The 13,260-nt window shown below is 44.5% G+C and overlaps 2 protein-coding genes across 2 annotated transcripts; one reads left to right on the forward strand and one right to left on the reverse strand.

Moving 5' to 3' along the window:
- Positions 1 to 1,143: 1,143 nt before the first annotated feature.
- LOC115393803 (E3 ubiquitin-protein ligase TRIM39) lies at positions 1,144 to 3,199 on the forward strand. The gene is made up of 6 exons (XM_030098912.1): positions 1,144 to 1,179; positions 1,281 to 1,376; positions 1,465 to 1,711; positions 1,760 to 1,766; positions 1,966 to 2,108; positions 2,188 to 3,199. Exons 1-6 carry the CDS (start codon positions 1,144 to 1,146, stop codon positions 2,769 to 2,771), a joined length of 1,113 nt encoding a protein of 370 aa, XP_029954772.1. The 3' UTR covers positions 2,772 to 3,199.
- A 380-nt stretch (positions 3,200 to 3,579) lies between these two features.
- casp7 (caspase 7, apoptosis-related cysteine peptidase) lies at positions 3,580 to 12,120 on the reverse strand. Its single transcript, XM_030098477.1, has 7 exons — positions 12,023 to 12,120; positions 11,559 to 11,668; positions 8,173 to 8,324; positions 7,964 to 8,092; positions 6,548 to 6,723; positions 6,262 to 6,400; positions 3,580 to 6,172 (listed from the first exon to the last, which is right to left on the reverse strand). The coding sequence occupies exons 2-7, from the start codon at positions 11,666 to 11,668 to the stop codon at positions 5,946 to 5,948; spliced, it is 933 nt and encodes a 310-aa protein (XP_029954337.1). The 5' UTR covers positions 12,023 to 12,120; the 3' UTR covers positions 3,580 to 5,945.
- Between the last annotated feature and the right edge of the window lie 1,140 nt (positions 12,121 to 13,260).

Below are 13,260 nucleotides of genomic sequence, written 5' to 3' on the forward strand. Positions count from 1 at the left end.
CTCCACTGCATGAAATCTGTCGACCGACTCCGTCGCTTCACTACTTATCAGGAGTTTCTGGAGAGAATTTATGATTCCTTTAAACATTTTCACTGTACAAACAAGAAAAGTTTTGGTTCAAGTCAAACAGAATGGTGACAAATATCTTTAATTCTTAATTTTCAGAACAAACAGACACATGAATACAAACATTTACGCATGACATTTATATTTCTCTGAAATTTAAGGCCTGAGAATTGAAAGTTGCTTGCGAAGAAACTTAAAGTGTATCTTAAATATGAACGACGAGACTAGTTTATTGGCATATATCACCTGAACAGCTTTAGGGAAGAAAACTGACTGAAGGGGGAATCCCCATACAATGTAAAAGCAATAACAACAAAGTTTAAATCTAACCAGGAACAAAAAACGTCAGGGTTTTTTTTTTATACAGAGGATGAGATGTTTAAATTATTGTCAGATGAGCTTTGGCTCAACTTGAATCTTTTCCTCGTGTTTTTTTTTTTCTCGTAGATGAGGAAATCTGTCAGTCGGTGCTCCAATAGAAGAGACAGAAGAAAGAGTTTAAAAAACAAGGGCCGCATGCTGGGCTATCTGAGCAATGCGTGTAGAAGGTCGTGGGTCACGGAGAGCACGTCGAACAGGCTTCAGCCAGACTAATTTAAGTGTCTCAAGGAGAAAATCCAACCGACAGTCGAGTGTGCGCTCCATAAATATTTGAAAAAAAAAAAAAACTAGTCTGTGATGGATTGTCCATGAGCCACAGAGCGCCGTGCAACACACAAGCTGCTTTTTTTCATATGTGGGTCATGCACACACACTAACACACACACATGAATCGAGAATCAAGGTCAGTGTGAGACTGGTATTAATAGAGGTCTTGTGGGCTTTGTGTTTAATGGGACATGAAATAATTGACACCCTGCTGGACCAGCAGCCTCCTCTGTCTGAGACCATCTCTCCTCTCGTCCGCCGTCTTTAAATTCGCCGTCTCTTCCTAATATAAGAAGGTTGTCCTGGCGGCAGCCCAGCGGGGGCTGTGGGGGGTGGTGGAGATCCCCCCCTCCTGTGGAAGACCTATAAAAGCCCGTGCTGTTCACCTGAGACGGTTTGTAGAGTCTAACCTGCTTTTCTCAACACAAAATGAGCAGTAAGACTGACGGGAAAACCACCAACGATGTGAGCGTCCACTCTCCCGGAGACGCCTCGTGCAGGACACTGGTGGTTCTTGGTAAAATAACCTGGTTTTTCTCCATGTTTTCTGCACTTTGTTTCAAAAGGAGAGGATCGGTAAACATCAGCAGCACCTGCGGAGGCAGCGAGACGCCGTGGCCTACAGGATGAAGAAACTGGCAGCCAAGCAGGTGGAGATAACAGTACGTCAGTGTGGAGGTCGTCGATGTGGGAAAAGTTTGAACATTATAAAGTCACCACTCATTTTCCAAAGTTTCGTGTTCACTTCAGAAAAAGACCAACGACGTGAAGGAGAAACTGCAGAAGAAGTACGAGGACATGAGGCGGGTGCTGGATGAGGACCTCCGCATCGCGCTGACCCAGCTGGACGCCGAGCGCCGGGCCATGGAGAAGCTGGTGGAGGACAAGATGGAGGACTGCTACCAGCTGACTCAGGATCTGGACCAGGAGCTCAGCAACCTCACTGCGGAGGTGAATTCAGACAGACGGGAGCGTCACGTACAAAATCCAGGGATGAGTTGTTTTCTCATCACTTGTTTTGATCTCTTACAGAATCCAGACACAGAAAAAAGGTAAATAACTGCAGCGAGATGTGGTATCAGCCCGCATCCTCACAGAGAACAAGTGTTTCTGCTGTCGTGTGGAAAGTCCCCTGAAAGGAAACACAAACTTCATTTACTGCTCATTCCAGTGTCCCTCCTGTAAATGTGTGTTTCTGACTTCCTCATCCTTCCAGACGATTGTCTTTGTTTTTTGTTAACGTGACGTCAGGATTTCCGAGACGCTGAGGCTGACCGACCCGGATCTGATCCACATGGACGATTTCAAGAACGAGCAGCTGCTGAGCCTGGCCGTCAACCTGCTGGTGTTCATCAGGTCTCAGGTCCCCGTCGCCAAGAAGCTGCTCCAGAGCTGTGAGTCCAGCGGGAGGGCCGGGCGGAGGACCAGGGGTTTGTGGGTAGACCGGTTTCCTTCTGGTTCTGTTCTGCACAGATGCTGCAGATGTTGTCCTGGATCCCGACACCGCCCACCCGAAGCTGGTCATCTCCCCCGAAGGGGACTCGGCCTCCTACACGGACACCTGGCAGGACGTCCCGGAGACGCCGTCCCGCTTCGACAACACCCTGAACGTCCTGAGCCGGCGGTCCCTGAGCGAGGGACGCCACTACTGGGAGGTGGAGGTGGGCGGGAAGACCTACTGGGAGCTGGGGCTCACCTACCCCGGCATCCCCCGCAAGGGCGGCGAGGGCGAGGAGGCCTGCTGGCTGGGCCGGGGCCCGGAGTCCTGGTGCGTGGAGTACTTCAACGGGGACTACAACGCCTGGCACGGCGGCGTCCAGCACGAGCTGCCGCTGGTGGCGGAGAGGAAGTTCAGCCGGATCGGGGTGTTCTGCAGCTTCCCCGGCGGCCTGGTGTGCTTCCTGGGGGCCGACACCATGACCCCCATCCACTGCTTCTGCGCCGGGACCTTCGCCGGCGCCGTCCACCAGGCCCTGTGTCCCGGACACGACAACGACGGCACCAACTGGACGCCGCTGCGAATCTGCGACGCGTCCAGATCGGCTCCCGTCCTCTGAGACGCCCCCCCCCCCCCCGACATATTCTTGTCATGTGACCCGGCACACGACCAGCGAGTCTAAATCTGCCCCGCTGGAATTTAAAATGAGGCTCTATTTTAGATTTACAGGTCCTGTAAATCAGCTGCTGTCATGCAGACTTTCTTTTATGTATGAGGCGACAGCAAAGGCTTCACAGCACCCACGTGAGGAAAGATGCCAAGACAGAAGACAGGAAACCACCTGTTTATGCAGACTATAAATGGCCTCATTCATTCTTTCCTCTGCACGGATCAGTCATCCTGGTCCCTCTGCAGTAAAACAGCCCCAAAGCATGATGTTTCCACCCCCATGCTTCACAGTAGATGTGGTGTTCTTTGGATGCAATTCGGCATTCTTTCTCCTCCAAACACGGGAGAACCTGCACAACTGGTGGCTGAATAAATACTTTTTTGCCCCACTGTACATCTTTTTTTTTCATTTTCCAATAACTTGCATTTTTAAAATATCCTTGTTGGTAATCTGTATTTAATAAAAACCCATAAAAATCCCAAACCTAAATCTGTCTATCAGTTCCGGACACTCTGCAGATGGGTCAAAAATGGCAGTCGATGTTTAAAATGTAAAATAATAATGTTAATTTTTAAACATTGCCACTTTAGTACCAGTTAAATTAAGTGGTGCGAATTTAATTATCATTGGTCAAACTATGGCTATAGTGACTCACGTCTCATTTCAGATATTTTCAGGTTGCATTGATAAAAACAAAGTAAATCAGATCATATGTGTCGAGATGAAATGTGCAAAAAAAGACAACACACGCAAAACATACACAATAAATTCTTTATGTTTGATACAATAAAATGTTTACTTCAGCATTATACTGTCTTGAACAAGAATTTGCCCCAGTTAAAAAAAGATAAAAGGCCAGATTATACTCAGTATTAAAATCCATTCATACATTTTTCCAAATCTTCTCAAAAATTATTCCTGAGGACAACAGCATCTAACACCATAAAGCATTTTAAACTTGCTTCTTCTTTTTTTTTTTAAATGTTCCCCAATAAAAAATAAATTCCCTCCTTCAATTCCATTCCAAAACAACACAGGTCGGGCACCACATCACTGATCACAGATCCTTGTGTCGAGAGGACTCAGGAGCCGTGGCGGATTCACACTCCTGCAAACCTTCGGATTACCGTCTTCGTCGTGGAAAAGTGATTGAAATAATTAAAAAATGACTGATAGATAAATACAAAGTGTGAGAAAGGGGAAAGAATCGTAACGGATGAAAGCTACAGTTCAACTTTCCCCCCCGGGAAAAAAAAATAAATAAGGAAATTACTGACAAATGCAGAAAAAAAAAAAAAAAAAGAAAAGAAAAAGGAGTGAATCATGTAAAAACATTGCAGGGACAGTGAGAGTGCGTATTGTGGACATGTGAATTGTGAATGTTCAGACTTGTCACTGCCAGTTATAGCTGCCTCTGTGAATGACAGACTTGGAGAACGACGACACAGTGTATCAGCAGACGGAGGTAACGTCTAATAGCCATCAGCAAAAATGGCATTTTTAAATATAGGTAGGAAAAATAAAGCTTTTGGTTTTTACCAAATAGCAAAATTATTTAAAAAAAAAAACTAATTGTGGAAATCGTGCGTTTTATTTTTCAACAAGGTGCTTAAAAAAAAAATAGAATGTGTATAGAATTCTTTGGAATAATTTGGATTATCAAATCATTTTAAAGCAATTTTTCAACTAAAATGATAAAGCGCCGTGTGGGAGCAGTTTAAAAACACGGTTGTGTGTTTTTCAGACGATGTACAACACTAATATACAGCGAAATGAAGTGGCGTTGTGTGCTGCGGGCCGCAGCCGAGCTTCACTCTATGACATTTCCCACATTTATCGCACAGTTTCAGATCTTCTGGAGCTGCCCCATGTGAAACGATACGGCGTGTATTCCTCCACTCGGCAACAAAAGATAAAATAGGGAAATACATAAATCTGACTGGTTCGGCCCTGATTGGTGAAATACTGTATTTTCTATGCACAGACTGCAAACAGCCCTTCGTTTTAACGGCGGGGGGCTAAATATGATGCGCTTGACCCGTGATCTCAATGTGCTAATCACTACACAGCAAGGGATCAAGCCTTCCCAGCCACTACGGAGACGTTTACCCGCTTCGTGGGACGTGAAAGAACCTGAGGATGTCGGCGTGCTGCGACCAACTTGAACTCGCTGGGAAGGCTGAGACGCTGAGCCTTTAGGCCGGAGCGTGGCGACGGCGTTCTGCTCAGAGGAGTGTCGTCTCTCTCTCTCTTTGTTTTTTTTTTATTTTTTGCTTTTCTCCTTTCTTTCCAAAGAGCTGACGGCTGAAAACGTGAAACGTAAATAGCTGAGAATGATCCGAGTCATTTTCCAGGCGCTTTTCCAGAGGACATCTATGAAACATCCGTCTGATTACCCTCGTGGTTTTGAAGATCAGCTGTTTTCTCGATGCCACACCGACACAATTTACAAATTTTGCTCTAAAGTGCATTTTTACTAAAATACTTAACATTATTATTCCCTTTTTCTTAATCCTAATTTTTTCCAAACACTAATTGGACAGTTTAATATAAATTCCTGGCAAAACTATTAATTAATAAATGTCACGTCAGCTTTTGCCGCTTCCGTGTTTTCATGTACTTTCAGGGCACCGGCCTGATTTCAACACTGACTTCAAATGCTGGAAAATGGAGAGACCATTGACTCAGATATGATTCCGCCGAACCCACAAAAACTGGCAGCAAATCTTCTGGGTTGGCGGAAAAACATAGATATTTGACGACGCCTGTCGACAAAGATCAGATCAAATGTGACGCCACTATTCTGAAAAGTAGGAAGAACCTGAAGAAGAGAAGGAAGTTTCACCATCAACACGTGAACGCAGAGTACTACTGTTAGTTTGTTTTTTCTTTTGCTTTCTTGTTTTTTTTTTTCTTTTGTTTTTTGTTTCTTTTTTTTTTTTAATTAACTTTACATATGGAGTGCTGGTTTTCAGGCCCAACCAGACACGCAGACCCATCCGAGGTGTGACGAGTGCAGCGTGTCGCGCCGGGCCTGAATCATCCCTGAATGCTCTGACCGCTCCGTCGGTACCTGAAGCCGTCGGTCAAGTCGGTGTCGTCAGTCAGTCACTCGGTCCGCGGTCAGTTGAAGTACAGTTCTTTGGTCAGCATGGAGACGACGCAGGGGATCTGCTTCTTCTCGCTGAAGCGCGGGTCCTCGGACCAGGACTCGAAGCTGGTGGCCACCATGTAGTTGACCCGCGTCAGGATCTGCATGATCTCCAGCTGCTTGCCGAACTCGTTGAGGACGTTGCAGAGCGCCTGGACGAACCAGGAGCCGCGGCCGGGGTTCCTCCAAGAGTAATACCCTGGAAGATCCGCGCCAGTTAACAGAATAATCAGTAAAGCTGCTACTTAGCTTGTTGAAGCTTCATCTAAAAAGGCAGCAGCGGCTCACCTGGCACGGTGGAGTAGGCAAACAGGAAGTCAGCCTCCACAGGGATCTTATGTCTGGGGTTTGCGTCGGTCTCCAGGGTGTCGTTCGGCGGCCCCGAATCGGTCTGTATACCATCATCAAATTCAGAACCCCGACAAGCCTGGTGGAGGAAATGAAACCACATTTCAGTGAGGTCCTGAGTAGCTCTCTCTACGATGACCTGGTGAAGTAATTAGACATTAGCTGGATCCCCAACAACAGTCACATAAACTCACGACAGGAAGTGCGAGCGCTCCCGTCTGCGTACCTGGATGAAGAAGAGCTTCGGCTTCCCCACCAAGCTTTTGCACATGTCCCCCCTGAACAGCGAGGTCATGGTCTTGATGGGCATGGCGCCGTCCGTGCCGTAGATCATGCCCTCCTCGCCGTGGCTTAGCAGGATACAGGCGAAACACGAGCTGTCACTATGGTCTTCCTCCGAGGCTGACCCATGCACACACAGACAGACACTGAACTCTTAGCTCGGCCCAGGAAGCATCGGGCCACAGTGTGTGAGCGCAGGTACAGACGGAAGATAACAACCGACGGAGCTGAAGGCTTTAGATAATAATCATTCTGAGGCAGATGTTGGAAAAACGGACAAGATGCGAGAACTTCTATAACCACAGAATATTACTATTATCATAAACTTCATTTATACAGAAGTGAAATCACACAAAGCTTGGAAATCTGCATTAAGAAAAGCTGCTGCAAACCCTTTTACTACACTGGCAGGATTTATTTTCACTATAAGAACATTGAATGTTCAAACCATGCGTGACATGCTTCTGCTCATTTTCTAAGACAACTTCAAATTTCAAAATCAGGAAGATTGATCAGAGAACAAAAAGTTCATGCAAGAAATAAGTAACAAACAAGTGAATCTAGTTGCAATTGGACATTTCTACTGTGGGGAAGTCTTAGGAGTTGCTGTAATGATTAATATTTGGACAAAAACCTTTATTTCTCTGTTTTCTGGTGATTCCTGAATTTTCTCCATGTCCTAAATGGTCTAGGATGAGATGTATTCATGCCAATTCATGTCTGTAGTGACAGAATAGGAATAAAATGTTTCAAATTTAGGGTAATCTACAGGTTGAAGAGTAAAAATTTCACCTAGATTTGGTTTGAAATGTCATTTCTTAATCCTACTATTAAATATTCATGATAATAGGAGACGATTAACTCTCAGATGTTTTATTCAACATCTAGTCAGTGGATCCATGAATCCTCGGACCCTTTTGGAAAATCCAAGCTGTTACTTTAACAGCGTCACAGGGTCTGAAGAACAAAACATGGGAACTTGTGCCTGCTGGTGACACTTAAGGAGCAAGTGTATTAACTGTAATAAAACAACAAATAGACTTAAGCTACAACTCAGCAGAAGAACAAATAATAGTTCTGCCACTTTCAGAACAACGGTTTCCTTAAAAGACACATCTCACAAAACAGTCTAGATCGTAGCTTTATGTGTTTTCTTATCGACATTTCTTCTTCTGTGACCAAATTTATTGAGTAACTTAAATCTAACCTCACATTAAAACCTTCAGGCTTGTTTTAAAGTGTCCGGTCACTATCAGTGAGAACCGAGCGGAATGAAACAGCCTTCAGTCGCCTACAGGCTGCATCTTCAATAAAAATGAAAGAACTTTAAGAGCTGAAGCGTCCAGGCGCCACAACTCACCCTCTCTGAGGAGACGCTCCATCTTCTCGCACGTCTGGTCGTTGTAGATGTAAACGTCGAAGCCCAGGCTCTTGAAGCACTTGAACAGCTCCCCGGCGTCTCGGTCCGTGCCGTTTCGTACATTCATCCCTGCCAGACAGCCTCGTTAGAACACTGCTTCCCCGATAACGTTAATTTAAAAACACGAGAAGGGAACGCGTTCGCCGTACCTGTCTTTTCATCAAAGTTTTTGTTGTTGATGATGATGCACTTCCCCACTCGCTGGTAGCTCATCTTATACTGGAATGTTGGTGAAACAATTCTGTAATGGCTTTCAGAAGAGTAGTCCTGCTCCCGCGTCTGGCCATCCTTATTCTTCTTACTAACAGAGCCAACGAGACAAAGCACATCAAGAAATGCGTCGTTTTGAGGTCATTACAAACCCTTCATCTTTGAGTTTCGACAGAAAAACCACGTTTCGACTCAGAGGCTCCTGGGAAAAACAGCGACTCTTGCGGAACAAATAAAATTGAAAACGAATTCTTAAAAACAGTCAGGACGATGATGATAATAAATATAAGCACCTTGAGCATCAATGGCTGCCAAGGAAACAACGATATCTCAAGATTAAGGAAATCAAATCAACGGCAGACGACCACAAACACTCACCAACCAAACGGTACATACATTTCCAAATAAGGCATTAATTTGACGGCCAAACTTGGTCGCAGTAATCCACCGCTGGGTCAAAGAAGAAACTAGAACATTTTCACTCCGCGTTAGATATTAAAAAAAAACCACCACCACTGGAGTGTGGATCGAGAGAGAGGAAATCTTCCACAAGTGGCAATTCTCACAGGCCTGTGATATTTCCATTCTTTGACAGATGCATCCAGATAGCTGAAGCGGCCGCGGCCCATTGGGGGCTCACAGAACCCGGGCTTGTTCCAGAAGAGCCTAGTCATCAGGTTGCTCTAGCGCGGGAACAATACACAGCAACGCAATCCAGCAGCCTCACACACACACACACACACACACGCCCGCAGGCAGCCCAGCCATAGTCCAAAAAACATGTGATCCAGAACTTTTTGCAGCCCCCTCCCCCCCCTCCCACCTCCGAAATGTGCCAGCATACTGTACCAAACAATCGCACGGGGCTGCGAGCCTGCTCTGCTGTGGGCTGGGCATGGCAGAAAGAGCAGCAGGTACAGGAGGAGGACCGCCAAGAGGACTAGGAGGCCGATGTGTCCGTCTTACCTGGGTTCGTCATTCAGCGCTACGCCACTCTGCATCTGAAATGCCTTGGTTTGCTCGTGTTGTTTTTATTTTTCCACGCAAAAAAAAACAAAACGCTAGTGCCTCCAGAGCTGGTAGCTGGTAATTTTTTTGGGTGGAGTGCTAGGATGCTGACATGCTCTGTACTGGATGGAGATGGAGACCTGACTGGGCCGGCAGGCGCCCGGGACGGGGGCGGCGCACCGCGAGCCCCCTGAGTCAGCAGCCTCGCCACCGCACCAGCTCTTTCTAAAGGCCTATTCACACGCGGGCCCTGCGCTGCGCTGCCTGCTGAGGTCAGACAGGGCAGCAGGTCGCTCCTCTGCTGACAGGTACAGAATCCACCTGGGCCGACTAGCGCAGCGCCCAAACTCCTGAGGACGACACGAGGGAAAACCGCCAAGAAAACCTGAGAACTATGAGACACGGCAAATGTTAATTCAGAAAATATTAAATAAGCAAAACACCTGACTGATTTCACACATAATTTCCTTCAACACGATTACCGCAAAGGATCTAAACCTCTTTATCCCTTTGGATCTACAGTATTAAAGCCAATACGATCCGTCATATGTAACTAAACTAAGCTGGCGACCAATTAAGAATGGAAGATGGGCCTCAATCAGTCCACAGACCATAGTTTGGACACCTCTGGCGAACTGCTGAGCTACTGTTCACTCAGAAAGAGAGAGGGAGAGAGAGACAGACAATGAGTTTCATCGGTTAATTTCCGGGATTACCACAGCAGATCATGTGATCCACAAAGCTGGCGCAACCTGAGCAGCCAGAGGTCAAGGAAGGGCCTTGCTCAAGGGCACACAGCAGTGACCCATAGGCAACGGGATTCAAACCAGCTACCGTAGAGCCACAAACTCTCTCCAATAACCTCGCCCTAAACGACAATACACCTGAGTAGGCTATATAATATCAAGAAAAGTTCATATTTAAAAACATGTTTCCCACAGAAATCATGAGACAAAAATGACCAAGAAGATTCGGTACTGTGGCTTTTCTCTGTGAATCACGGAAGAGGAGGTTTGCAGTTTTATTAAGGATAATTTACAATTAAAAAAAAAATCCTCTAGATCTTTCTTGACATTTGAAATTACAAACCTAAACGCCAGACTCACAGAGCACAGAGGACCAATGTCCTTCCACAGCTACAGAGCGCCACCTTGTGATGCAGCTGGAAGCAGCAGTCTCCACTGCTGGCCACTGACGCTTTTAAAAATCTCAGACAAAGGATACTGAGAAATTAATAACACAACATAGTTTAGACGTTTTCACAAGAGGCTGGTCCATTAACTGAATAAAAATTTGATCCTGAGTGGTGGTAAAATATAGCACAGTAATAAAACTAAGAATTGGGTCATTTTAGATGAGCCTTATGATGCCCAGGTCTGGTCTGGAGTCTCGATCAGGGGTGTCAAACAGATTAGTTCAGAGGCCACAAACAGATCAAACTCACCTTGAGATGACTGGACTAGTAAAACAATGCAATAATAAAATATACTGTATATCTGAACTTTAAACTTTTTCTTTGTTGTGGTGCAGAGTGTACGTGATGAAAATGTCAATACTGATATGATATTATTATGGAAATCACTATAATCTCAACATAAAGAAAAAAATACAGTGAAATGTTAAAAGAAATGTGCATTCTGCATGTTTAGCAACGAGGCAGCCGGCAGCATCACTCATATCTCAGCTGGAATCTCATGGTACGTGTCCACAGGAACCCTGAATTTCTCACATCCCATTCACTGTCTGTGTGAAACACACCAGAGAGGATGCTGGGTGTATTACAGTGTTTGGAGATGTGCTGCGTTGCCCTGGAGCTGCCCTCAGCTCAAGAATAATCTTGAGGTCCGACATATCGTGAAACTTTTGCAAAACATCTAAACTGGTTGTGGCACTGCTTATTTCTCGCCTCAAATGTTTCTTAAGACACTTCTGACTTCTGGCTGAACTGTTTCAGTAACAAATAACAAAAAATAACTTTGTAACTGAGCTCAATTTGAAGTTCATTTCCATGTGAGAAAAAAAAAAAAAACACCCCCGTGGACATGTACCATTTGTTTTGCATTGTGTGGACTTATCTGAAAGTTATGGGTTGATTTGCAGTTAGGTGGGCCAAATTGGAGCCCCTTCAGGGCTGGTTTTGGCCCCCAGACCTTATGTTTGACACCTTCATTTACACTACCATAGTTTCGAAGGCTATTTGAATAAACAGAAATAACTCTGTATTTCAGTGAAAGTGAAAGTCAAGTGAAAGTCATGAAAGCTGCAGTAGCGTTCATGACCTTGCCATAGTTTAAGTGAGCCTAAAACAGGAAGTCACCTCCCAAACAGCAGAAACCTGGCTTTGCGGTCAGGCTTAGCGTCTGTTTCGTCTCCCGTCTGCTTCATTTCCTCAGCCTCAGCCCCGAACTCAGCAGGTTCTCCAGACATCTGCAACAAACACACAGGTTCAACGACATAACCATCCACTGTTCTCTGTTTGGAAGAGACTGCAGCACGAAAACGTGTTTTCCATCCAGTTCATTAATTTCCTGAACTCGCACACTAACTGCTCATAGACGACTGCACCAGGTTTTTAATCTCACATTAGGACAATAATAAAGCTATAATTTGCACACACGTTTATATATCGGTGTATATCTGCTTTATTGTTGTTTTCATTCGCTCGTCTGGGTCGTAATTAATGATAAACAAACTGAAAGTAAGTTCGACTTGACGTCTGTTAGTTTGACCTCCGACTGACCCGTTCGAGAACATGTCTCTTTATAAGTTGCACAAACAAACCTTGACAGAAGTTCTTCTTTAATTCCTCCTTAAAAAAAAAGTTGTGGCGAGTTTCTCTTCCTCCAAAGATCCCAGAATAGAAAGTACGCTCACGCCGGCGTGCGTGATGACGTCACAGCTGCACGCACGCAGAGGGGAAAAAACACATGGCCAGATCTTCCTTTCATTCTCTCTCATTGGAAATAACAAAGATATTATGTATAAAGTAAACAACTCTATTTTCATGTAAAATCAGTAATTCAGTAAAATAACCTCATAAGAACACCTACAAGGAAAATCTGACGATTTAATCAGTCAATTAAAATAAATGAAACAAGCATTAATTTGACTGTCAGATTTGTTTTTCAGAAATGGTTTGATTTCATTTATATTAATATTTACAATCTTTTTACATTTTCCAGTTGTACTTACCTGGTAAATCTCTTATTCCTGACAGTAAAGTATATTTTTAGTTGTAAAAAGTCATTTTTGGCTGCTTTTCATAGCAAGTTCAAGCATTGCAGCTTCTCAATTAAGCACAAATTAAAGGTGATTTGTACCTGATTGAATGAGGTTGCATACATTTTCTTTTATTTATTTATTTATTCAATTTATGCTGTTCATAAAAACATTGTTATAGGTCACCAAAAACAAATCCACTATTTGTGGAGAATAAAAACAACAGGTGACGATCCTTCATTTTAATTAAGTGTTAATTAAAACCTATTGCTGAATGATAATTAAGAGACAGAAAAATCCAGATGAATAAACTACACAAGTTAAATAATTACAAAAAAATCAAGCAAATGGACGGAGAAGATTTGAAGGCAGTGTGCTTGACTATGTTTTTTTTCTAAATTCTCTGGCATGTTTGTGAAATTTGAGAAATTAGGTTGACAACACCGTCCCCGTAACGATTGTAAATATTCCTAGAAAAGGTGAGTTCATGGTTCATTAACAAAGTATCACATTTACTCTGAACTCCATTCGCAGAACTAACGAGATAGAATTCAAAGGCGTCTCACACTGAGCCACACGGTGGAGCAGTGATTTGCACTTGGTCCTCAGCTGAGAAGGTCATGGGTTCAATAGGCTGGGTCTTCCTGTGAGGACTTTGCATGTTCTCCTTGTGTGTGTGTGTGTGTGGGGGTGGGTGTAGGTTTCCTTCCACAGTCCAGAAACATGCACGTGAAGCTAATTGGTGACCCTGAATTGCCCCTATATGTGACTGTCAGTCTGTCCAGGTTGCATCCTTGTCC

The sequence above is a fragment of the Salarias fasciatus genome, chromosome 8 (assembly GCF_902148845.1).
Source record: "Salarias fasciatus chromosome 8, fSalaFa1.1, whole genome shotgun sequence".
NCBI lineage: Eukaryota > Metazoa > Chordata > Actinopteri > Blenniiformes > Blenniidae > Salarias > Salarias fasciatus.

What these genes read in the sequence shown, in the direction of transcription:
- casp7 (XM_030098477.1), bottom strand. Translation starts at nt 11,668, where the DNA reads ATGTCTGGAGAACCTGCTGAGTTCGGGGCTGAGGCTGAGGAAATGAAG. An exon ending in AAACTTTGATGAAAAGACAG is followed by an intron (nt 8,093 to 8,172) that starts GTACGGCGAACG and finishes GCTGTCTGGCAG; the next exon opens with GGATGAATGTACGAAACGGC. An exon ending in GGAGCGTCTCCTCAGAGAGG is followed by an intron (nt 6,724 to 7,963) that starts GTGAGTTGTGGC and finishes TGCATGGGTCAG; the next exon opens with CCTCGGAGGAAGACCATAGT.
- LOC115393803 (XM_030098912.1), top strand. Translation starts at nt 1,144, where the DNA reads ATGAGCAGTAAGACTGACGGGAAAACCACCAACGAT. An exon ending in ACGGGAAAACCACCAACGAT is followed by an intron (nt 1,180 to 1,280) that starts GTGAGCGTCCAC and finishes TTGTTTCAAAAG; the next exon opens with GAGAGGATCGGTAAACATCA. An exon ending in CCAAGCAGGTGGAGATAACA is followed by an intron (nt 1,377 to 1,464) that starts GTACGTCAGTGT and finishes TGTTCACTTCAG; the next exon opens with AAAAAGACCAACGACGTGAA.